Source organism: Lissotriton vulgaris, chromosome 1_1 (genome assembly GCF_964263255.1).
Source record: "Lissotriton vulgaris chromosome 1_1, aLisVul1.2, whole genome shotgun sequence".
Taxonomy (NCBI): domain Eukaryota; kingdom Metazoa; phylum Chordata; class Amphibia; order Caudata; family Salamandridae; genus Lissotriton; species Lissotriton vulgaris.
This window is the reverse complement of record NC_141685.1, coordinates 201514749-201540464: the sequence shown is the minus strand read 5'-3', so window position 1 is coordinate 201540464 and position 25716 is coordinate 201514749. Positions and strand designations below refer to the sequence as shown.

General features: G+C 52.9%; 1 protein-coding gene across 1 annotated transcript in view; it reads left to right on the top strand.

Moving 5' to 3' along the window:
- LOC147740871 (NACHT, LRR and PYD domains-containing protein 3-like) overlaps window positions 1–25280 on the top strand; it is a 237581-nt gene extending 212301 nt beyond the window's left edge. The window contains exon 11 of the mRNA XM_086952174.1: window positions 23442–25280. Coding sequence (XP_086808300.1) covers window positions 23442–23463 — 22 coding nt within the window. The 3' untranslated portion in view covers window positions 23464–25280. The remainder of the gene's footprint in view (window positions 1–23441) is intronic.
- The last annotated feature ends 436 nt before the right edge of the window (window positions 25281–25716 follow it).

Here is a 25716-nt window from a genome sequence, read left to right as displayed (position 1 = left end):
ATCTCACTAATCTGAGGGGATCGCTGATGTGTTTCCTAGATTTGCTTGCGATTTTTGGGAGATACTCAGGCTTCGCAATTAATTCGTCAAAATCAGTTCTTTGGGGGGGTGTAGCCAAGATGGCGGGCTGATCGGACGTGGTTTCCCTCGGCTCCCCGGCCCAAGCCCCAAATTTGCCCTTACATAGCGGTGGTGACCCCCGGACATCGGCGATTTCCCCCTACTGAGGTGCGGACAGGTGACCACCGGCGGCGAGACCGTCGTCCTGGCCCAAACTTGCGGGAGTGGACGAAGCGGCCCGCGCTCCGGCCCGGGGCGGGAAACGGCCGCTGGCGAAACAGGCTCCGGAGGTGGAGCGGCCCTGAGGAAAGCGGCGGAGCGGCCTGCAGTGGACCCAAGCGGGTCGGTATCGAGCCCCGCGAGAGGCGGGCGGGCTCCATTGGCGGCCTGCGCCGCGCGTTTTCCCGGAGGCAGCAGGATGGAAGAGAAGCGGCAGCCGCCCGACTCCCAGCCGGCAGGCCGCACAACTCGAGGCCCCGGCTTCAGGCCTAGGTGGACTATGGCGGAGCCCCGCTGGGAAACGCAGCAACGGAGCTTGCCAGTGGGGATGAGGCCCAGCGGAGACAAGCGCTGCCCAGAGAGAGTGGGGGTCTACGGCGAGGCGCCTTTGTCGCAGCAAGGACGGTGCTAGGCCGCAACCGGGGGTGCGGTCGTGCGCCCCGGGGGGAACCGCGGCACTGGTCATCGGAGGCCGCGGAACCGGAGCGGGACCAAGGCAGCAAGAGGCCCGGTGGTGTGTGGCTGGGCCCCCCGTCGCGGGCGCCGCACCTGTGTGTAGGGCCCGTAACCTTGGGACCCTGCGAAGAGACCGGGCGGAGATGTGCCGCTGCCGAGGCCCCGGCTTCGGGCCTAGGCGGCTGGACGTACGCTAGCAGAGCTAGGTGCAGGCCCCGACTCCCCAGTGAGCAGGAAACAGGCCTGCAAGGCACAGGCCCCGATATTGCAGCAGCCGGGGTGCCCCGACTTTCGGGATTGTGAGTGGCCTGAGGCCCGGGCCCGCGGCGGCGAGCCGGACGAGACAAGGAGAGGACGGCACCCCCAGGGGCATGAGACGCAGGTCCACCGCCGGCACGCCATCCGGCCACCCACGCACCTTTAGCAAAGAGACACTGTGCCCCATCGTGGTTGAGAAGGCGCAGCGCTACTGGGAGACGCACCGGTGAGGCGCACCGCGAAGCCCCAAGGACGCCCCGAGCTGAGGTGAGGATTGGGTCGCATATCTCGGGGGGCAGGACGATCGAGCCCCCGGCGGGAAGTGAGAGGGGCACCTGCCGGACCCGGGCCGGGACTGTGGAGACAGGTGGAGACAGGCGAAGCACGCGGTGCGAGCAGGAGCCGGAGGGGTGGGGGCCACAAGGCTGGTCTGAAGGCCACTGAGGTGCCGCAGGTGGAAGTAAGCCACTCACTGGCAAACGGGAGCAGGCGACCCTCTGGGCTCGAAAGAGGCACCGGCCCTACACCTGGGAGCAGAATGGCGAACTCGAACCGCAGAGCTAACCGCACCATCACAGACATGCTCAGCAAACCCACGTCCAAGGGAAGGAAGGCTCAAACACCCCCCTCCACACCAGCCAACTCAGAGGTGCAACACCAGGAAGAGCGCGAGGCTCCCATTACACGCACCTTCCTGGAATCGCTGTTCAATACCCTCAGGGACGATTTCCAGGCACTCAAGCAGGACATCGCTGGGGAACAGAAGGAACTCTGTCGAGACTTGGATGGTTTGGGCGAGAGGGTGGCCGCGGTGGAGGAGGCCGGGCACGCCCGCAGCGAAGAGCTGGTGCACCTGCAGCAGGAAGTCCTCCGTCTCCAGGAACAGCAGGTGGGCTTGCAGGCACACGCGGAGGACCTGGAGAACCGCTCTCAGAGAAATAATATAAGGGTCAGGAATGTGCCACAGGGTGCCGAGGGGAATAGTGTCACTGGATACTTGCAGGATCTTTTCCGGGAGGTACTGGGAGAGTCAGAGGACTTCCCCATACGCATAGACCGTGCGCACAGAGTGGGCCTGCCAAGACGTGCCCCGGCCCCGCCACCGGACATACTGGCCTACCTACCTGATTTCCTTGTGAAAGAACGGATCCTCCAGGAGGCGCGGCAGAAGCAACCTCTGCAATTCAGAGGGGCTGGCATCGCGCTGTTTCAGGACCTGTCAGCCATCACGCTACACAAGAGACGCGAATTCAGGGTTGTCACAACCTTCCTACGCGAGAAAGAGGTGCCATACTCCTGGGGCCAACCGTTTCGGATCATATTCACATGGCAAGGGAAACTGCATCAGCTCCGCTGCCTTAGCGACACCTGCACCCTCCTGAACATCGACCTGCCGGAGCCACGGACTCGGAGGATGGGTCGCCCCATGGCTCTCGGGACAGGCTGACGCAGCGTAACCAAGACAGCTGGCAGAAGGTCCGAAGACGGTGCAGGCGTGGCACGCGCCTGAAGCCAGATCCGGAGACGATCGCTCAGGAACAAGCTGCAGCCATCCAGAAAGTGGTGCGAGATACCACTGTTGCCCTATGAACAGCATGATGGGGTCGACCATCACACTTTGCTTTAATACTGGGGGGGGGGTAGGGAGCCCAAGGGGAGCCACCACTGCCACGTTTTCCACAGAGACTCTTCTACGGACCTGTATTGCCTACCAGGGCCGGGATTATGGTTTGTTCTTCGGGGTTTTGTATGGGGTATGGTGGGGGGGGGAAAGGAGGGGCGGTGTGGGAGTTGATGGGTTCTCCAGTAGGGGTTAGGGTGGGACAGTCTCTTGGGAAGGTGGGAGGAGGGAAGGGAAGGGAGGGGCCTTTTTGTCCGCAGTCGCTGAGATGCACCACTGAATTTTTATTTCCCCCTTGCAAGCCACCGGCCTACCCTAAACATGAGCATGCCCCTGCTCCGTGCCTAGGATGACACGTCCACTGACTGTTCTTTCCCTAAATGTCAGGGGGCTTAACAGCCCCAACAAGCGCAAGGCGATCCCCTCCTTCCTAGAGCACTCACAGGCCGACATCTGCCTCCTGCAGGAGACGCACCTGCTGTCCAAGGACCATCATAGGCTTCGGTCCCGCTCCTTCCCGGAGCAGCTCTTCTCATCCACGTCCAAAGAAGTTGCCGGGGTGGCCATTCTAGTGGCAAGGTCCTTTAGGGGTCGGGTGCTACAGAAGGAGGCGGAAGTGAGGGGTAGGCTACTGGTCCACCGCTTCCTTGTAGCGGGACAGACGCTACTGATAGGCTCCATGTACGCACCCAACGAGGGGCAAGAGAAATACCTGCGCTCCGCGCTAGAGGCGGCCACAGCCAACACGCAGCATCACCTACTACTAGGGGGGGACTTAAACCTGGTGTTTCATAACATTGCGGATCGCTCCAACCAGAGATTTGGCCAGGTAGGGGCATTGTCAGCGGAGGGCCACGCACACCTTGAAGACCTGGGTTTGGTCGATCTGTGGAGACATTACCATCCCCACGCCACAGCCTACACTCACTACTCAGCTGCCCACAAGTCTTATGCAAGATTAGATTACTTTCTATGCTCCGCCCAATTAGCGACGCGCGCGCAAAATGTTGAGATCCACCCGGCCTCGCTCTCTGATCACTCCCCGATATCAGCATCCTTTCTGGTACCCGACACACCTAGCCCACAACGTCACTGGTGCTTGCGAGACGGCTTGCTGCAGAACCCCTCCTCGGTGGAGAAAATCAAGGCAGTCATCAGCCAATTCCTCACGCACAACGCTAACGACGACACTACCAAAGCTACCCAATGGGCAACGCTTAAAGCTGTCCACCGCGGGGAGTTTATTTCACTATCTGCGGCCAACAATAGGGAGCGCGCGCAGAAAAGGGCCGACCTCACACAGCTCGTAAAGGAGCTGGAACAATTGCACCAACGTACCGGGGCGGCTAGGGCCTGGCACCAGCTCTGCATGGAGCGGAAGATGTTGGCTGCCCTAGATCAGGATGTAGCGGAGTTCGGGGCAATACGCCTGAAACATGCCTATTATATCGGTGGTGACCGATGCGGGAAACTGTTGGCCTGCAAACTGCGGGAACAACGGCAGCAGCGGAACATAAACACCATCCAATCCACCAGAGGGGATGCAATCACCGACGATGCTGCCATTGCGGCAGCATTTGGGACCTTCTACGCCGACCTATATGAGGCAGACAGGCTGGACTTACGGTGCGGCAGCGACTACCTAGACGGGGCAACCCTTCCAGCACTGAACGAGGCGCAATCACAGTTCCTCGATAGGCCCATAGGCCTGGAGGAAGTCATTTCGGCGATTTCCCGCCTCAAGCTTGGGAAATCCCCAGGACCGGATGACTACACCGCAGCTTTTTATAAGAAATTCTGTCAGCAAGTGGCCCCCCTGCTGTGGGATCTCTTCAACACCTTCGATCGGACCGGGGCTATCCCTCCCGAACTACTAGAGGCGGCATTCTCGGTGATACCCAAGGTAGGCAGGAACCCCACCCGCTGCGGCTCCTACAGGCCGATTTCTCTATTGAACGTAGACCTTAAGCTGTATACGGGCATCATTGCAAGCCGGTTAGCGCCCTACATGCAGCAACTGGTCGAACCTGACCAGGCCGGCTTCATCCCCCAGCGGCAAACGAGTGATAACACCAGACGCGTCCTCCACCTTATCGAAGCATGATCACGCTCGAGACCAGGCTGTATGCTTCTCACCATAGACGCCGAGAAGTGCACTGGCCCTATCTAGAACAGACGCTCCAGAGATTCGGCTTTAGGGAGACTACCCAAAATCGGATCTTCAACTGCTACAGACAGCCTACCGCGACTGTTCGAGTTAATAGTCATACCTCGCCGCGTTTCCCGATAGGCAGAGGGACCAGGCAGGGCTGCACGCTCTCTCCTCTCTTATTTGCGCTCTACATGAGCCACTAGCACAGCGGGTCAGACACCACCAGCGCATCAGAGGCATCCCCTTTGGGGGAGACACGCATAAGATCAGCTTATATGCTGACGACATCCTGCTCTCTCTAATGGATCCTATGCAATCCCTGCGGGCGCTCCTCGTCGAACTGCACTCCTTTGCACAGGCCTCGGGTTTTAAAATTAATGTAGAAAAATCTGTAGCCCTGAACGTGTCCCTGCCCCCCGACGTGTTGGCGGAGGCCAGAGCCGAGTTTGACCTGCAGTGGTCCAGCTCCACGGTGCCATATCTGGGGGTCTTACTAGCCCCGACGGTGCGAGGTACGGCGGAAGCCAACTATGCCAGGCTGAGCACACAAATCAGTGAGACACTGCGGAAATGGAATCGCCTCACCCTTTCCTGGCTTGGACGCGTAGCGGCAGTTAAGATGACCCTCTTACCGCAAGTCCTCTACGTTTTTCAGACCCTTCCCCTGCGCCCAGCGATGGGATGGCTCCAGAAGACGCAAACAGATCTGGCGCGCTATGTCTGGAACGGGCGTCGTCCCCGCTTTAAGCAGCGCATTGCAACTCTTCCTCCGGCCCATGGAGGCGTGGGCCTGCCGGACCTCACCCTGTACTTTCAAGCAGCGCAGCTGCGTACGCTGGTGGAGTGGTACCAGCTTGAATCCAGCAAGCATTGGCTCTTCCAAGACCAAGCAGTAGCCGGCCGACCCCTTCAAGGCATACCCTTTTTACCACGGCGCCACAGGCCACCCAGCCTCTATGCATCATACATTACAAGTACGGTGATGACGGTGTGCGACCAGGTGGCCGTCCGGAGAGAGCTCACCTTGTTTCCCTCTCCACTGACGCCAATTTTAGGGAACCCCGACTTTACACCGGGCTTGATAGGCTCCATGTACGCACCCAACGAGGGGCAAGAGAAATACCTGCGCTCCGCGCTAGAGGCGGCGACAGCCAACACGCAGCATCACCTACTACTAGGGGGGGACTTAAACCTGGTGTTTCATAACATTGCGGATCGCTCCAACCAGAGATTTGGCCAGGTAGGGGCATTGTCAGCGGAGGGCCACGCACACCTTGAAGACCTGGGTTTGGTCGATCTGTGGAGACATTACCATCCCCACGCCACAGCCTACACTCACTACTCAGCTCTCCACAAGTCTTATGCGCGATTAGATTACTTTCTATGCTCCGCCCAATTAGCGACGCGCGCACAAAATGTTGAGATCCACCCGGCCTCGCTCTCTGATCACTCCCCGATATCAGCATCCTTTCTGGTACCCGACACACCTAGCCCACAACGTCACTGGTGCTTGAGAGACGGCTTGCTGCAGAACCTCTCCTCGGTGGAGAAAATCAAGGCAGCCATCAGCCAATTCCTCACGCACAACGCTAACGACGACACTACCAAAGCTACCCAATGGGCAACGCTTAAAGCTGTCCTCCGCGGGGAGTTTATTTCACTAGCTGCGGCCAACAATAGGGAGCGCGCGCAGAAAAGGGCCGACCTCACACAGCGCGTAAAGGAGCTGGAACAATTGCACCAACGTACCGGGGCGGCTAGGGCCTGGCGCCAGCTCTGCACGGAGCGGAAGATGTTGGCTGCCCTAGATCAGGATGTAGCGGAGTTCGGGGCAATACGCCTGAAACATGCCTATTATCCCGGTGGTGACCGATGCGGGAAACTGTTGGCCTGCAAACTGCGGGAACAACGGCAGCAGCGGCACATAAACACCATCCAATCCACCAGAGGGGATGCAATCACCGACGATGCTGCCATTGCCGCAGCATTCGGGACCTTCTACGCCGACCTATATGAGGCAGTCAGGCTGGACTTACGGTGCGGCAGCGACTACCTAGACGGGGCAATAGGCCCATAGGCCTGGAGGAAGTCATTTCGGCGATTTCCCGCCTCAAGCTTGGGAAATCCCCAGGACCGGATGACTACACGCAGCTTTTTATAAGAAATTCTGTCAGCAAGTGCCCCCCCTGCTGTGGGATCTCTTCAACACCTTCGATCGGACCGGGGCTATCCCTCCCGAACTACTAGAGGCGGCATTCTCTGTGATACCCAAGGTAGGCAGGGACCCCACCCGCTGCGGCTCCTACAGGCCGATTTCTCTATTGAACGTAGACCTTAAGCTGTATACGGGCATCATTGCAAGCCGGTTAGCGCCCTACATGCAGCAACTGGTCGAACCTGACCAGGCCGGCTTCATCCCCCAGCGGCAAACGAGTGATAACACCAGACGCGTCCTCCACCTTATCGAAGCAGGATCACGCACGAGACCAGGCTGTATGCTTCTCACCATAGACGCCGAGAAGTGCACTGGCCCTATCTAGAACAGACGCTCCAGAGATTCGGGTTTAGGGAGACTACCCGAAATCGGATCTTCAACTGCTACAGACAGCCTACCGCGACTGTTCGAGTTAATGGTCATACCTCGCCGCGTTTCCCGATAGGCAGAGGGACCAGGCAGGGCTGCCCGCTCTCTTATTTGCGCTCTACATGGAGCCACTAGCACAGCGGGTCAGACACCACCAGCGCATTAGAGGCATCCCCTTTGGGCGAGACACGCATAAGATCAGCTTATATGCTGACGACATCCTGCTCTCTCTAATGGATCCTATGCAATCCCTGCGGGCGCTCCTCGTCGAACTGCACTCCTTTGCACAGGCCTCGGGTTTTTAAAATTAATGTAGAAAAATCTGTAGCCCTGAACGTGTCCCTGCCCCCCGACGTGTTGGCGGAGGCCAGAGCCGAGTTTGACCTGCAGTGGTCCAGCTTCACGATGCCATATCTGGGGGTCTTACTAGCCCCGACGGTGCGAGGTACGGCGGAAGCCAACTACGCCAGGCTGAGCACACAAATCAGCGAGACACTGCGGAAATGGAATCTCCTCACCCTTTCCTGGCTTGGCCGCGTAGCGGCAGTTAAGATGACCCTCTTACCGCAAGTCCTCTACGTTTTTCAGACCCTTCCCCTGCGCCCACCGATGGGATGGCTCCAGAAGACGCAAACAGATCTGGCGCGCTATGTCTGGAACGGGCGTCGTCCCCGCTTTAAGCAGCGGATTGCAACTCTTCCTCCGGCCCATGGAGGCGTGGGCCTGCCGGACCTCACCCTGTACTTTCAAGCAGCGCAGCTGCGTACGCTGGTGGAGTGGTACCAGCTTGAATCCAGCAAGCATTGGCTCTTCCAAAACTAAGCAGTAGCCGGCCAACCCCTCCAAGGCATACCCTTTTTACCACGGCGCCACAGGCCACCCAGCCTCTATGCATCATACATTACAAGTACGGTGATGACGGTGTGGGACCAGGTGGCCGTCCGGAGAGAGCTCACCTCGTTTACCTCTCCACTGACGCCAATTTTCGGGAACCCCAACTTTACACCGGGCCTTGACCCACAGCTTTTTAAGACGTGGAGAACCACTCCCTGTAGGGAGACGGGCCACATGTTTAATCTTGAGGGCGTCTTCTCCTTTCAGAAGGTAAAGGAGGAGTATGGGATACCAGAGGCTGACCGACTTCCCTACTTTCAGGTCCGGCACTGGGTCCTACACCCCTCCATTAGGCCGAGAGCGCAGCGTTTCCTCACGCTGTATGAGAAATGGCTCCTCACGCGCACAACCGAGAAGAAATTACTCTCAGATTTATACCAACACTTGCTCCTCTCCAACATATACACCTATAACTCGGGGAGGGCTAGATGGGAGGAAGACTTGGGGAGGCAACTCACGCGCAAAGAATGGGAAGGGGTATACCACAGAGCCAGGCACTCGGCCTACCACACCGGCCTCACAGAGACCCTGACCAAAGTAGCCACATATTGGTACCATACTCCAGTCCACCGTTGGGATCCCCAAGCAAGCGATTGCTGTTGGAGGGGGTGTGGGGAGCGGGGAACGCTTGAGCACCTGCTATGGAGTTGTGAGCGGCTGCGACAATACTGGTCCACCATCCTAGATCTCGTAGATGCGCACCTAGACACCCAGCTCCCTAGGTTCCCGGCCTATATACTCCTTGGCCTACCTAATGCGCTGATGTATCCCCTGAAATCCATGAGGGGGAGGTTGATTGCCATCGCACTGGGGGCTGCAGTGCAGAACATTGTGGCCCGTTGGAGAGACCCACAGCCCCCAGTACACCTTGGCTGGCTACATAGACTTTGGACAGTCCTGGGGATGGAGAAAGTGTCCCTGACACCGGTGGGGAGAAGTGAGGAGCTTGCAGACCTCTGGTGGCCATTCTTGACTTTGCTCACTGGGGAATTCAGGGAGCTGAGCTGTCCCCGATACCTAGGATTGCTGCACCTCGCGGACACTCCACTCACTGAACCCAAGATTTAGGCTCGCAGACGTAAAGTTCAGATATAGGACTGGTTGGCGACAGCCCCGTTATAGCGGCAAGGCTAACTGGGGTTTTGCTTGGTTTACTCAGCGGACAAGAAGGGGGGTGGGGGGGGGGGGGGGAAGGGGGAGGTTGTTGGGAGTTTGGTTTTGTTGCACAGAGGACTATAGCATGCGACCTGTTCCATTGCCTTTCGACGCGGCCGGCCCAACTGGGTTGTAGGCGGCTTGCTGTGTTTAATGCTTCTTGACTGACACTTGCACCCGCTATGGTGTTGTTTTACATTGTAATTGTGTGGCCGGTGCCTTCACAAGCATGGGTCGGTTCTTTTGCTCTGAGTAAAAAGATTTAATACTAAAATCAGTTCTTTGTTGTTGGACTTTGGCCCTTAGGGCAGGTTCACCCCTAGACTTTTTGCGTGAAATGGTGACCTGGCAATGATGATTTTAGGGATTCTGCGCACTTTCACTGTGTCCCAGTGGAAAGTGCGTGCGCACTCTGAGTGCATGTGCTGAGCTAGGCCTGCCCGCCCATAGGAATGCATGGGGAATGTATGTGTCCCTGGTAGTTCCTGATGCGTGGGGTGTACAGGCTTGAGTCTGGTATGTGTGAACTCGTGAGAGTGAATGCTGCGAGATGGTGTATGCAGCATGTATGTGTCTAGTAGGGAAGCGCCATTTCTAGACATGGCTGTACGTGTGCTGTGAGGGTGCTGGCGTGTGATTGGCTGGAGCTGGCTGGCATGCCAGGCTCCAGGAAGTCTGGATGGGTCTGCCCGGTGGTGAGTGGGAGATTAGCATGAGTGATGTGTGGGAGGAGTGTACCTGTGTCCTGGAGGGGCTGGGTTTTCCCCACACAATGCTGGCTCCGCCCCCCTGTGGTGCGTCTAATGACCCAAGCCCTGCCAGTGAATAGAGAGTGTGGTTGAGGTAAACAGAGTACTCAAGAACCAGCTGCGACTGGTTTCTCCCCCACCCTGCACCTTCAGACAAAGGAATGTACTGTATAAAAATGGGGCTGTGTCCCCACAGAAGTTGTTCTCTTCTAGGATCCTGAGGGGGCTGTTTCTGCTGGGCCAGAGGACCGCCACTTGGGGTGTCTCCCTGCCTGGAGACCCAGTGTGCTGGCTCTGGGCCCAGCCTTGCCCCCCCCTGCCCCCTGGAGGACTTTTGCTGGACTTTGGGCTGTCCTCTAGCGCTGGGAGCGCTGGAATTGCCTCTTAGCGCTTGGAAGCGCTTTTGTTCTGCTATAGCGCTTTGGAGCACTTTCTTGTGGCTTGTAGCGCTGGGGAGCGCCTTATTTGAAGAGGCCGGTGCCCACCCGGCATTGGCCGCCCCAAGCGAGTGCCACCTCGCTTATTCTCGAGTGTTTTGTCGCCTGGCAGGTGCCCACCCTGCCAGGGACCTTGCCGCTGTTTTTATAATTTACCTCGAGGGAGGCCACCCCTCGGTAAATTCAGCCCCCGCCTAGAAGCACCGGAGACGGGCCGCCGCGCTGCCCGCGACGACCCGGAAGTGTTTCTGCCGGCCGGCCAATCCAAGAGCGGGCCGACCGGAAGTCCCGCCCCGCACCCGCGACCTGGAAGTCAGGCAGGCCGGGGGCAGGAGAGAGGCAGGCGGAAGCTGCTGCCTGCAGGGAGAGCCCCGAGGGAGAGACAGAGCCTGGACGTGTGCCCCGGGCGGAGCACGAAAGAGGAGTTCCCCGCCCGCCAGGAGTCAGAGGCAGAAAGTGCTGCAGCCTGCAGAGACCGGTGAGTGCCCGGGAGGGGAGGGGGCGTCGGGGCGCATTTTCGGTGCCCGCCCCTCCCCCCTAGTAAAAGGCTCGTGGGGGCCTTACCTGTTGTTTGAGCCTGCGAGGCTCAGGGCAGCAGTTGTTTTCAGAGCCCGAGAGGCTCGTGTGGGCATTACTTGGTTCGCTGAGTCCCCAGGAGGGGGACTCCAACTACGCCCCCATTTTGTGTTCGGAGCCCGGAAAGGGGCTCCAGGCCTTGTGTGCAGAGCCCAGTGGGGCTCAGGGGGGCATTTGTTCTTCGAGCCCACGAGGCGCAACAAGGCTGCATCTGTGCATTCAGAGCCCAGAGGGGCTGCATTGATTTACTTGGAGCCCTGAGAGGCTCAGGGGGCCAATTTAGTTCTTGAGAGCCCAGCGAGGCTCCCGCATTGGCCCCATTGTTGTTTTAGAGCCCTGAGAGGCTCTCCCTTGTTGCCCACATTGTTCTGGCCAGAGCCTGCGAGGCTCCAGCAGTGGCCCAACAGTGATTCAGCTGCCCAGCACTTCGTGGGCAGCTGCCACGTTTAGGACCCTGACACTTTGGACACAGGGCGTCCTAGCCCCAACATGGCCAGAGGGCCTAGGGACAGTCACAGGTGGTGACTTACGTGAGTTTGGCGCAATTGTACTTTCTCTGCACCTCTGAATGTATTGTTTATGCGTCATGTGCCTTTACACCTCTGAATGAATGTCATGCATTGCATCATGTGTATGTTCTTACACCCCTACAGGTATTGTGATACTTAGGTGGTTGTTTTCTCCCTAGTGCAGGTGGTGCTAGTGAGATCCTGGTTACCAGTAATTACTGGTTGTGCGCTCTATTTTTATATTGTGTGCTATTTTGTGCTAAAGATTTTACATTCTAAGTGCTATTTTTGAAAGTGCTACTTCTGATTCCTGACAGTGGTCCAGGTGGCCCTGTCTTGTACAATATCCCCTGTAAATTCTGCCCGTGCCTCTGGCACATTGTAAAGTGTGTGTTTTATCTAATGTGTTTTGGTGTAATACAAAGGCTATTTTTATATAACCTTGTGTGGAGTTTCCTTTGTGGTGGGCCTTTGGTTGTTGTTGCTGGGGTGCATGCGCAAATACTTAACTCATATCGCCTCCAAGTTTAGCCTTGACTGCTCGCGCCACGTTACCTAGAGGGCGAGTGGGGTTTGCCTTGGTGTGTGACTCCCTTGCCCTGACCTTAGGAATGGTGATCCCTGACTGACCTTGACGCGGGTCTTGGCCGGCCAGGGTCCCGTTTCTAACATTTGTGTACTCAGGGGGGATCCGCCGATCATTCCTTATTCTTGCCCGATACGGATTGAGCCGGTAGGATTTAAATACCTTGGTATTTACGTAATGCTTGACCCAAAGCTACGATTTGCCAACAATCTGGGTACCCCCCTGACTCGGCTAAGGGGAGATGTGGCGCGCTGGAGTCGAGCAGTGCTTTTTAAAATGATGGCCCTTCCCCTGTTTTTATATGTGCTCCAAAATGCGATGGACCCAGTCCCAGCCTCCTACTTTAAAGACGTAGAGTCCCTACAGAGACAATTATTGTGGGACGGGAAGCCCCGTATTGCGTTTACTAAACTCACTCTTTCATGGTATGACGGAGAGATAGGACTTCAGGACCTGGGTAAATATTATTGGGCCTTGCAGCTGGCCGCAGTAAATCACGCTATTTACGGTCCCCCAGGGGACCCGGGATACGCCATGGACCGCCGACAAGTGCCAGGAGGCGACTTCAAAAGGGTGCTTTATGCCAGGCCCGGTCAGTTCCCCCTAGCGGGACCAACGGCACACGCCGTTCAGGTGTGGCACACAGCTAACAGATATCTGAAGTGGGAGGGGAAGCTTACACTCCCTACCCGGCTGTGGAGCTCAGAGAGATTGGGGAGTCTGTGGAAGAGTAGGTGCTTCGATAAATGGGACCTCATTGGGATCACACAGATTAAGGATGTTTGGGGAGATGGCGCGGTCCACATATTTCAGTCACTTCAGCAGCTGTACCACCTTCACGAGCGGGAACACTACCTCTACCTTCAGATTAGTCATGTATTGCGCACACATATTCCCAAAGATGCATTGCTTCCCGACGCATCCTCCCTTGAAGACCGGGTACTGGATGGTCACCTCCCAGAGAGGACTATCTCTTTAATTTACAGGAAACTCATAAATAACATGGAGGATCCACTGGTACTCATTAAAACACGCTGGAATGAGGATGGTCTGGAATTCGATGAGGAGGACTGGAGGGAGGAGGTTTCCTCTCCTCGGGTGGTGGCGATACAGATGCGGCTCAGGCTGGTGCAATTACACAGGTCATATGTTACGGGACCGAGCCTGATCCGTATGGGCCGTTCGGAGGGTGGGGAGTGCAGGAGGGGATGCGGGGAACTTGGAACGTTTATGCATATTTTGTGGCACTGCACAGGAAAACAGACATACTGGTAGAAGATCCATGATAAGATGCGGGAGGTCCTGGGGTGGAGATGAAGCTGAAGGCCCGCAGATGCATTCTAAACGTCTGGGAGCCCACAGATCTGAATGTGCACAGAAAGCAGTGGGCGAAATTGGCATCTATGGTAGCGAAACGTAATATTGCTCAGCTGTGGGTGGCTAGCCAGTCGCCTCAAGTAGAGAAGTGGGCGGAAGATTTGGACTGGTGCATGTTTCGAGAACGCGCAGTATATGCAGCCAGGGGGTGTCCTGTAAAGTGGGGCAAAGTTTGGGGGGCTGGGAACCACTACCGTGGAGACATCTGTGACCCCCCAATGCGCCAAGATGACGATGAAGTGCACGAGTCCCCTTGATCCACTATTACTATTCTGTACTGTATCTTCTGATGTATGGAAAGATATGATGAAGCTTGCAATAGTTTACATTGTCACCTGATGTCTATTTATTATTGATGTTTTAAGAAAAAGATTTTCAAAAAAATAAAATGTCTAGATTGTGTCCCAGAAAATATTTATTGGGTGGCCTATCAGACATATTAAAAACCAACGACGTCCGGTTTCAGAGGGATCGACGCAGGTACCGAGCAGGTGCCTAGCGATGCGTCGGTGTGCCATTTTTGTCTTCACCCCATCCCGAGACCCATGGTGTGAGGATCACTCACACTACAAGTGCAACAGGTTCCTCTAAATTAGAGGTCAACCAACATAAAAGGTTTTTCAACTTGCACTTTTTACACATATTTTTCATTTTCACGCCGTCTGGTTAGGGTGGGCCTTAGCGCGCCCATACCACTGAGGTTTAATTCTCATGGTCCTGACGAATGCCAGGTAATTTACAAAGTAATGACAGAAACATGTTGCCCCCACTTAAGAGAAAGCAGCCGAACAATTTATTTGGCTCCCTTCCAACACTTTGTTTTTAATATGTCTGATTGGCCACCCAATAAATATTTTCTATGACACAATCTAGACATTTTTAAGTAAATCACACTATCAAGTTTTCACTTGTCACAACACAAAAAAACAGCTCCGCAGTAACTCTGGCGTCGAAACACACCAGGGAGGCACTCAGCCTCTCCCGGTGGGGCCCAATGATGACGCATGTCACCAACCAAGTTGGTGAGTGAGGGCCTTCTATATAAATCCAAAAGATTTATATATCTATCCCCATGCTCCCTCTTTTGAGGTTACAGTAATCACACTCTTTTGTTGTTTAAACCCCTTAGATCCCATGACGTCCAAAGCAACCTCTCTGATATATTAAAAAATATTAAATATTACCCCAGACCCGTTGATGTCTCTTCAAGCAGCATGGGAGTCTGACCTAAGTTCAATGGAGGAAGACCGATGGGCTGAGGGGGTACAAAGCCCAGAGAGGTGGCAATAAGGGAGAGATTCCGTCTCATACGACTACGCATATTACATAGATCATGCACTTCTAGAGCACTCTTATACCGAATGAACCATAGTGACACAGACATATGTAAGCAGGATTGTGGGGCAAGGGGCACCTTTTATCACATGCTATGGGACTGCCCCTATATACACCAGTTCTGGAAAGAAACAATCCGGATAATGGTTGAAGTGGTGGGACAAGAAGTCCCTATGGATGCCAAATGGCATATTCTATGTGTTAAAGGGGTAGATAGATGGCCTAAATATCTGATGCTTTGGTTTAAAACAGCGGACATAGTAGCCAAAAGGAACATAGCAAGGGTATGGTGAAAGAATCAATCACCAACCGTGAATCAGTGGTGCGAAGACTTAGACTGTTGCTGTGTGGCAGAAAAAGTGTTGTTTCAAAGCAGAGATTGCCCTAAGAAATGGGATACAATTTGGGGTTGTTGGACGAAATATTGAGGACATTGAGGCCAGAATACTTGCATGAATCAGTATACATTCATAAAGCATGAAGTGCTCCATACTAAAGTTAAGAAATGAAGGAATGCTGTGGATGACATTGAACACGTTATTGCAATACCGTAGTATAAATGTAAGAGAGTGAAAAATACCCCTATATATGTACAAAGAACGTAATCTGTTGTATGATATTCAAATGTATCACCAAGTTTGTTATTAAAAATAATTCCCAAAAGAAAGTGCAGTCAGCAGTCAAGTCCCAATTCAACATGTCCGCCGGAACGTACGTACACAGCCGCACATTATGACGGTCCATTACAAACATTCGCATCCGGCATGGGGCTCCTGGCTCACGCAATGGTATAATTATTTAAAAATTTTTTAGCAGTCTCCCATGTGGTGTGCGAGGTCAGGGCCTCACACGTGGGCATACAGGCTATACAGAGGGACACAGACACTGAAGGTTTGCTGGTATGCCGGAAAGACCCCGAGCGGTCTTCCGCTTGTTTATTTTATGCCTCGGAGCGAGCCCGCCCGAGGGTGTGGGGATGCATGTAGAAGTGGATACATTGTAGGTGTAGGGCCGGGTGGTTCTCTACATCCCTCCTTCAATTTAGCTGGTTAGTAGAGTCACTACCTCACTAAGGTGAGGTCCAGGCAAAGTATCTTAGCCTTTGGCGCAGAACTGGGTTGGGCCTCAGATGGTACCTGCGGCTTCTGCACGCGGGGGAACCGGCAACCCCAGCCGGGGCCCCGTCGGTACTCCGCACTGGGGACGGGGGGCCTGCCACGGTGTTCTGAGATGTGTCTGGTTGGCTAGCCCTTTCATCAGGCCCTTTCTGGCTCAGCCGCGGGGTGTTGGCTTCAGCCCATGGTCCTTCTTCGTCCTGATCGTCTGTCTCTGTGTATGATGCTTCAATGATGTTCTCGGAGGTGCCAGCCGGCTCTCTCACTTTCTTGAAGCAGGATATGTTGCGGGTGACTGTATGACGGCCTCGGCGCGCCGTCACCATGGTTCCCTGAACTTTTTCCACTGTCCCCCTCTCTGGTTCAAAAGGAGTCCTGAATTTCCACCCTGGATGGCGATCTTGGACCACCACAGTGTCTCCTTCTCGTATTCCGGGTTGTTTTGCGTGCCGAGCAGCGCTCGCCTTCTGGTTAGTTAGGAGCCTCCGCGACTGGATGTCTTCGCTGTTCCTTGTCTGTGGTGTCCAGGTGGGTGCTGTTGGTATATGGGCATGGACATGTGCTGGGGCACATTTTGTGGTGCTGTATGGGGTCTGCCTGTATGCACTTAGAAATTGATCCTGGGCAGCCTCCGGGTCGTTCCCACCGTCAACTGCGATCCGGAGGGCTCTGTTAAGGGTCCGCATTAGTCTTTCTACTTCCCCATTGGCTTGGGGCCATAACGGTGTTATTTTCCTGTGCCGTATCCGGAGGTTGTCCAGATACGCCTGAAAGTCTCTCCCTTGAAATGGCGGCCCGTTGTCGGACTTTATTTCCTCGGGGAGCCCCATTGTTGCGAAGATGTGATCAAGTGCCTTTCTGACTTGGGGGAACGCTACTGATGGGATGACTTCTACCACAGGGAATTTTGAAAACGAGTCTATCACCACAAGTGTGTGTCTGCCATCCGGGAAGCTCCCGAAGTCAACGCTCAGGTGAGTCCACGGGGTTTGAGGCGCTTCTTCCGTGATGACCGGGGCTGGTGCCGGTTCTAGTCCTGTTATGGTGCAAGCGTGACAGGAGCGTACCATATCATCTACCATGCTGTCCATGGCGGGGAACCATACCTTGTTTCTCAGCCTGGCCTTCGTCTTGGCCATCCCTTGGTGTCCCGCATGTGCAATGGTTAGCATGTGCCGTTGAAGGCTCTCGGGCACAACAATGAGATGTCCTCGAAGCACGACCCCTTCATCTCCCACGCTTACTTGATTTCGGATCTGCCAGATCTGTTGTCGTGCGTGGCTGACTTCCGGTCTCAAACCTTGGACTCCGTCGAGGAATCGAGTCCAGCTATTGTCTTCGAGGGCCCGTTTGACTCAAGTCAGCGTCTCGTCAGTGGCGGTGGCCTCTCCTATCTCCTGCAGCGTCAGCGTGTCCGGGCATGCTGCCTGAGATACCATGTGGACGAATTCTTCTGCTCCTTGCCCATCCGCGAGGTTGTGTGCTCCCGAACGGAACACCAAGTTGAAATTGTAGCCCTGCAGTTGAACGGCCCACCGCTTGATCTGTGGGGGTGCAAGCCTGGATGAGCCGGTGAAGAGTGGCAGTAGTGGCTTGTGGTCGGTCACTATGGTGAACTCCTGTCCGCAAAGGTATAAATGAAAGTGTTGGCACGCCCACTTAATGGCCAGGGCTTCTCGCTCAATCTGTGCATATCGAGTCTCAGTGTCGGTTAGGGCCTTGCTTGCATAGGCAACGGGTTTCCATTTGTCTGGGCCATACTCTTGTAGCAGCACGGCTCCCAGGCCCACCGGGCTGGCGTCCACGATTAGTTCTGTCTTCCGGCGTGGTTGAAAGTATGCCATTACCGCCTTGTCTAAAAGGCTCGCTTTGATGTCTTGGAATGCTTGATTCGCTGAGCATGTTCATTCCCACTCCTGATCGTGGCGCGTAAGTGCCCTCAATGGTTCTGCCAGGGCCGCTAAATTGGGGATAAACCGGCCACAGTAGGTGGCCATTCCGAGGAAGCTCCGCACTTCGGATGGATTCCGTGGAGTGCTCGCGGTCCGGATTGCCTCTGCCTTCTTCGGGTCTACTTTTAGACCCTCCCGCGTGAATGTGTATCCGAAGAAGTCGACAGCTTCTTGGTAGAAGGAGCACTTCGCTCTGTGCAGGGTCAGTCCATGCTCCTCCAGTCTCTGCAGCGTGACTCTCAGGTGGGCGTGGTGTTCCTCCAGCGTGTTGGAGTATATGAGGATGTCATCGCTCAGGTTAATTACCCCGCTCAACCCCGATAGGACTTCTCTTATCGCGTTCTGTAACACTTCGGTGGCCGATGACACGCCGAAACTCAGCCTCTTGTACCGTCGGAGCCCGACGTGAGTCGAAAAAGTTGTTATGTATCGTCTTTCGGGTTCAAGCTCCAGCTGGTGGTACCCTGCGTTGAGATCCAGCTTGGAGAACCACTTTGCTCCATTCAGGTCGGCGACAATGTCATCCATCGTCGGGGTGATATGGCGCTCTCTCTTCACGGCGGCATTGGGGAGCCTCATGTCAACACACAGCCTGATGGCGCCAGGCTGCTTGGGTTTGGGCGCTAAGAGCAGTGTGGACACCCAGGGAGTCGGTCCGGACACCTTCTCAATGACTCCTAGATCTTCTAGTCTTTGGAGCTCAGCCTCTACTTGCGGTACCCTTCGGTGTCTTAGGGCGACTGGGCGTACAGAGGTGTTGATGTGTAGTCGAACCTTCTTTCCTTTGAGCTTTCCGAGGCCACTGAATAGCGCTGGAAATTCTTGTAACATGCTGTCTGCGTGTGATTGGTGGACTTGGTTTGCGAAGAACACTAGTCCCAGGTCTTCGGCCATGTGACAGCTGAGGAGTGTGCCCTTCTTCCCCTCGGTTATATGGAATCGAGCTTCTGTCGAATATTCACCATTGACGATGGTGGTGCTAATGACCCCTCGCAGTGGTAGTGGGTCAGTGCCACCGTAGGTGTAGATGCGCGCGCTCGAGGAAGCCAGCGCGGGCCTGGGTGACATTTGTTCGTATTGTTCAGAGTCCATCACATTTACCGACGCCCCGGTGTCTATGAGTGCTCGCATTTCAGTACCTTCTACCGAGATCGTGCACATGGGTGGTGGTCTTCTCTTCGTGGATATTCTGCTGACTTATGATATTACATATACTTTGTCATCATCGTCATCTTCGTAGCGCGGTCTTCTTTCTTGAGCTTGACTATCGGGTGGCGGATGTTCAGGCTCCAACGACAGTTGCCTCACTCTTTGTGTTAATGACTTGGGTCCATATCCTCCACGCGACCTAGGGGTATTTGGCCTGTATCTCCCTTCTTGACACACTGCTGCAAAGTGGTTCAGTCTGCCACACTTAGAGCATGTTTTTCCTTTGGCGCTGCATGTCGCTGTTGTCGGATGGTCGCCACCGCAGTATGCGCACTGGGCGTCTCGGGATTGCCATTGGTGCGACGATTGCCTTGCGGTCTTCTCTGCAACGCGTCCACCCTTTCTTCTTTGATTGGCACCATCTTTCGAGTTGCCGGCAGGGCCATGGGTGAGCGTAATGCCATTTCCATCTCATCTGCCCTTGCATCCGACAGTTCATGGGATCGAGCGAGGACGAGTATTTCGTCTAGAGTAATACCTGGCTGTCTGAGGATGAGTTTTCTGAGCAACTTTGACCGGCACCCCACGATAATTTGGTCTCTGATCTCTTCCCTCGGGATAGCGAACGGGCAGCTACTGGCTAACTGGTGTAGTCTGGCATAATACATGTCTACAGATTCAGCTTCCGTTTGCCAAGCCCTCTTGAACTTAAATTTCTCAAAGTCATTGTTTAGTTGGGGGTCAAAGTGAGCGTTGAGTGCGTCGACCGCTGCTTCATAGTCGTCTTCACCTCCTGTTTCCGGGAGAGTCTCAAATAGGTCATATATTTCGGGGCCTCCATAGAGGATCAGGAGGGACCTCTTGACCGTGCCATCCGTCTCACGGGTCCCTTTGAAGTATAAGTTAAGACGACCAAGCCACGCTTTCCACCGTGGCGCTGCAGTCTCCGGGTCGGCCGATTCGCTGAAGGGAGGAAGGGGTGCAACCCCTGTGTGGGCATGGCTGATTGTCGGCAGATTGGCAGCGAGGTTCTGGGGTGGGCCCGCGGGGCAGGTGGCGCTGGGCCTGGTGCCGGTGCTGCCGTCGCGTTTCCCTGCGACGCATCCGTCATCGCGTTCCTTGCTTGCCGACGTGTGTGCTCCTAGGCAAATCAGGTAGGAAGACTCGGGGCACCCTTCAGTGGAGGGGAGCAGTTGATCCCCTTCCAGGACGCAGTTCGCTACTGGCGTGTTCCTAGTCTGTGTCAGCACGAGCAGCTGAGGGTATTGGAGCAGACCCGCGGATGCGCTGGTCCCACCCAGGACCCGTGTTCCCAGGAAGCGAATGAGCTGTCACTTGCGTTGGCCAATGCTTGTTTATTTCCTTTATTATTGTATGTTATTTGTGTTTTTTTTTCTTCAGACGGTGTCGCCTAGTGGAATCCCAGTGCCAGTGGCGAGGCAGCGGAGAAGGCCGTGTAGCGAGGTTCCTCGCCGGTCGGGGCAGTCGGGAAAGCCCGGAGCCGACGTGCTGTGTCGCTCCTCTTCACCCCTCCCCCACCGGGGCAGTGCGTGATGTGTGGCGCGCAAGAGCTGCGCACCTGGGACCGCGTGAGGCACGGCAGGCTTGGTGCGCGCGCAGCCTGGTGGGGGCCTGGTAGGCCGCAAATTCGCCACTCTGGCAGGGCCGCAGGCAGTGCCGCAGGCAGAGCACTCACCCGAGTCAGACGCGTGGCGAGCTCCCGCCAGCTGAACACGCTCCTATGGAGGAGGCGCGTGGGCGGGCCTCGAGCCGGCGCGTCGATGGCAGTCAACAGCAGGCGGGCTGTGGGCAGATGGACGGCCACAGCGGGTGGGCTCCGCGGCCGGAGCTGGTCGGCACGGATGGTTGGCTGAGGCGAGGGCACCGTCAGAGGACAGCCGAGGTACTCGGCGGTGGCAGGGCACGTACAAGGTTAGTACCGGCCTCGTCGCCAGTGTGGTGTGCGAGGTCAGGGCCTCACACGTGGGCATACAGGCTATACAAAGGGACACAGACACTGAAGGTTTGCTGGTATGCCGGAAAGACCCCGAGCGGTCTTCCGCTTGTTTATTTTATACCTCGGAGCGAGCCCGCCCCCAGGGTGTGGGGATGCATGTAGAAGTGGATACATTGTAGGTGTAGGGCCGGGTGGCTCTCTACATCCCAGACACAACATCTTACTGATCTAAAAGCAAATTAAATTAAGCAATACCGAATTCATGTGTGCTTCAAATTAAAAGCAACGGATCTTCGTAAAGTAAACCCGGCACTAATGTCAGCAAAACCTCCTAAACCTCCTCCTATGGACGACATTGTCCCATGAACTCCTAATCTGTCATACCGTGCATCTAATATAGCGTGCTGGCCTGATGCAACAAGAGGTTAACTAAGTGGGACGCTCTCAGTCACATGCTTAGCAGAAGACAACCAGAGTTTTAAACACACTCAAGCAAACATCTTATGAAAAGTATACTTTCCTGAATAAAACTGTACGCTGATACTACACATTCAAAAATAGCCGTTTGTTCCCGAAAGTTTTTAACATTCAAAACCGTGATTCTTCAGCAGAGCACCACGCACAAAGCAGCAGAGTACACAGACTTATCTGAGGGAGCAGCAGCAATAAAAGAAGGGTGAGGACTGGTTGCTGAGGGGTTTTATTATGTTGGATTGTTCTATGATTCTAAATTCTGTTCGCTTTAAAGGTCCTGCTGAGTGGTGGCGACAAAGGGATTGACTGCATAATGTTGGCCTCCGGCTCTTGATATAAGAACAACCTTTGCCGCCTTCTATATGCTAGAAATCAGGGATCCTGCGACCAGGGATTTTCTAGCTTGAATTCCATGAATAAAGAAAGATAGACTGAATGAAAGCAATGAAATGAGAAGTACATGAGCCAGGCATAAATTAACAACCCATAACCACCCCAAGGAAACACCTACCATTGTAATAAGAAAGGTAAAGCACTCTCTGGCATCTTGGTCTAAACAGTAAACACCAAGGCAAGAAAGGACAGACTTCTAAACTTTCTGGAGAAATACATATATAATATAACACTTTGCTAATTGCAAACTGATAAAAACCTCAAGGAAATAAGAGGCACATACAAAAGACAATGTCTGGCAAGGCAGAAAATAACTTGATAATGAATGCGAAAAAAACAAGTTGAACACAACCAATGTTACACAGAAAGTAAACTACTGACATGTCAAAAATGTCCACCAGAATGACAGTGTTGTTCAGTAGCATTTGGACTAGAGGCATGGCCCCTCAAGTAGGGCTTGGGAAGTTGCACCCCACAAGCACTAGTTCCCCATGTCTGTTTTAACATCATTTTTTCTCAATGGGATTGAAAATATGTGAGTCCGCCAGCAGGGTTCTGTGTTGTTGCTGGGATGTGCCCAGAAGATGTACTCAAACTGTGCCCTCACCCACCGCCAAGAATGGCCTCTGCCCCTCATATCACAGGGTGACCGAGAGTTGAGTGCTAAAGGGCACTTGACCTGTACTCTGGTGCTGGTAGACCCTCCTGGCACAGCCCCTATAAAACCCATGTGTTCCCTCAGAATTGGGGCCATTGCAGTTCCTGCATTGGGTGTTGTTGCATTACAGCAATAACCAAATAACTGTAACACATTAGCAATGAAAGAGTACCAAACTCTACCGAAAAGGTGTTTTGATGAAAAAGGTATACTATATAAATGCTGTCTGGGTCTACAAGTATTTTATTTTGTAATCGTAAGGTTTAAACATAACCCGGGAGTGTATGCACAACTTTACTGGGATGTCTTACCTGCTTGGGTTGTTGGGGGGCGGGGGGTGGGGGGGTTGTGGTGAGGGCTTTGCTTACATCAAACTACTAAACTGAGTAGACTTCTCTCTGAGCGAGCCGACAAATGAACCATTGAGTAGCGCATTTTATGTCAGTACTCAATGCACTTTTCCCCCTGTTACGTTGTGTTTTGGCTTTAACACAATCAAGAAGTGTGATTTTTGGATTAGTTGATGAATCAGTTACTGCAGTTCACTGTTTAGTCTGTTCTCCTTCCTGCACAGCTGGGCAGCTGCATGTGTACACCTTATCCTCCCCAATCACTCCAAATGTCTGATCAGAAGCATTCTGTTGAGTGAAACATTTCATAGACAGATGAAGATAAAAGGATGTTGCATTAGGAAACTGTGCACCACCGAGACTTTCAGGTGGTTCTTTTGCAGTCTTTCTTGGTGGCTGTTACTGACAATCCTTCTCTCTTCCAGCATCGAATATGATTTAAGTTAGCTTCGATAACTGAAGAGGAGTGCCCAAAAGAAGACTGACGCCTGTCATCTGTAATCATTGTCAACATTTGCTGTGTTTTAGCTACTTCACTACTACATTAAGACACATGTTTTAAGAGGTTTCTGAATGTTTGCATTTAACCGTAAATCACATGCATCAATAAAGGCTCTCAAGCCAAAATAATTGTTCCAATATTAAAGATCTATCTTCAAGGTGTTTTCAAGCCTCAAGATCTTAATTTTAAATTATAGCAGTAGTGGGTTGTTCTTTCATATTCAAATAATGAAAATGTAAGTAATAAATATATTTTTCTTTATATGGTACAAACACAGAATATCAACTACTTCCTTACCTGGATTGGGATTTCCTATGCAGGCTCAGTGGGATCACCTTTTTATTTTATCCTGTACAGCTACTTGAGTAACAGTAATTTAAAAACGTTTTACCATCTGTATGTGTCTGCACTTACTACAAGCATTCACCAAACAAATACACAAATTATGAAATATTTAATTTAATTCACAAACAAATATAAAACAAATCCAATCTTTAATGCAAAGGTTTTAACATTAACTTTCCTGAATTCTATTGAGGCCACCTAACTTCCATATTCTATTCTGGTTGATGCACTAGCACTGCTCCGACAAATTCAAATGAGGAGACCAACTTAATTTTAGACTCCAGTTTCAAATTCCTTCACATTTGCAGGATGTTTTCTAACTCCAATTTTGCATTTTGCTTATTTATTTATATATAGTTAATTATTCTGTAATATTATTTAATTTTCAGAGCAGTCGTCGACCCCCTAAGTAGGCGTCGTAGACCACCAAGGATCCCCAGACCACAGGCTAAGAACCACTGGTTTACAGACATCATGTGCTCCTGGCCGCACATGTTTTCACTCATGCCTTGAACTGAGTATTTTTTCCATATACACAATAGTTTCTTCTCTCACTCCTTCATATCCACCTTTCCACTTCATATAATCCAAATAACGAAATTTCATTTTAAATCCAATCTCAATACTATTTTGCACCCATCTTCCTTTATCAATTTTGTCCTCTCTGTGAAGACTACTCTGAATCTGGTAATAGTTGTTCACACAGCTGACTAATCGTGGTTCCACTAGCAGTCCAGGCTTTCGTTGATGTACTCGAAGGATGTCGATTTTGCTGTGCCTTGCCCTGATCACGCCGCAGAGACCCTCTTCACTGATTAGTTTTCAGCTGCAGTATGCACTAATCTCGCGACAGTGAACTCTCTAGATAATGAATTTTCTCCCTCGTTATTGTAAATAATGTTGAATCCATGTTGACCTAGTCAAATTCACAATTTTAGAACCGTTTACCCTGCCCTATAAGTCATTGAGTGTGGAGTCATTTTTCCACTGCTTTTCCACCATCCATTTTCCAAAGTAGGATACAATATTATAGTGGCCTGCTGATAGCTCTATAAGATTGAATCAAGCCTATGAGTAAACTGTACCCACTCATGAAGCCCTCATTTTACGTAACTTTTTTAGAAGTACTTATATTTATCCATTTCTAGAAACTGGTGCTCTGGAAAACTCTACTGTCCTGATAATCACCTGTTACTTACAAAGAGGCCACAACACTGTTGATGACACTAGGGACCTATATTAGGAAACCATTGTCTATTGTAGTTTGACCAGCTTTCCCCTCAACAATTTGCCGCAAAAAAAAGCAATGTATAAGTACTGGTGCTAGCTTTTACTGATACACAATTAATTGTAACCCTGAATTTATTTTTATTTAGCACTTCTGTGATAATAATAAACACCTTATTATATCACAATACTTGTTGTCTGTCCTTTGATTTTTTGCTGTGGTTACTGACATATAGATGAGTTGTGCATATATATGTACTGCACTATGTGTATTTACTTGCTGTTGTGAATGTGAATGTGAATAGGCTTTTATAGAGCGCACTTACACTCCAGGGAGCATCTTGGCGCTAGACATCATTGTCTCGACAGAGAAATAAATAGGGCAGCTGCTTAGGTAGATCCTAATTATAGATCCTGGTCTATGATAAAATGTGGTTTAGATTAACGCTAAGCAGATTGAGTCTTCGATATTGAAGATCCAGGTTTTGAGCATTTTACGAAACAATTTTTCGGACTGGATCAGGCGCATTTGTGGTGGGAGCTTGTTCCAAGCTTTGGCTCCCAGTACTCCGATTGATTTTCCTCCTTTTGTTCTCTAACCATAAATTTAATGGTTGATTTAGGGG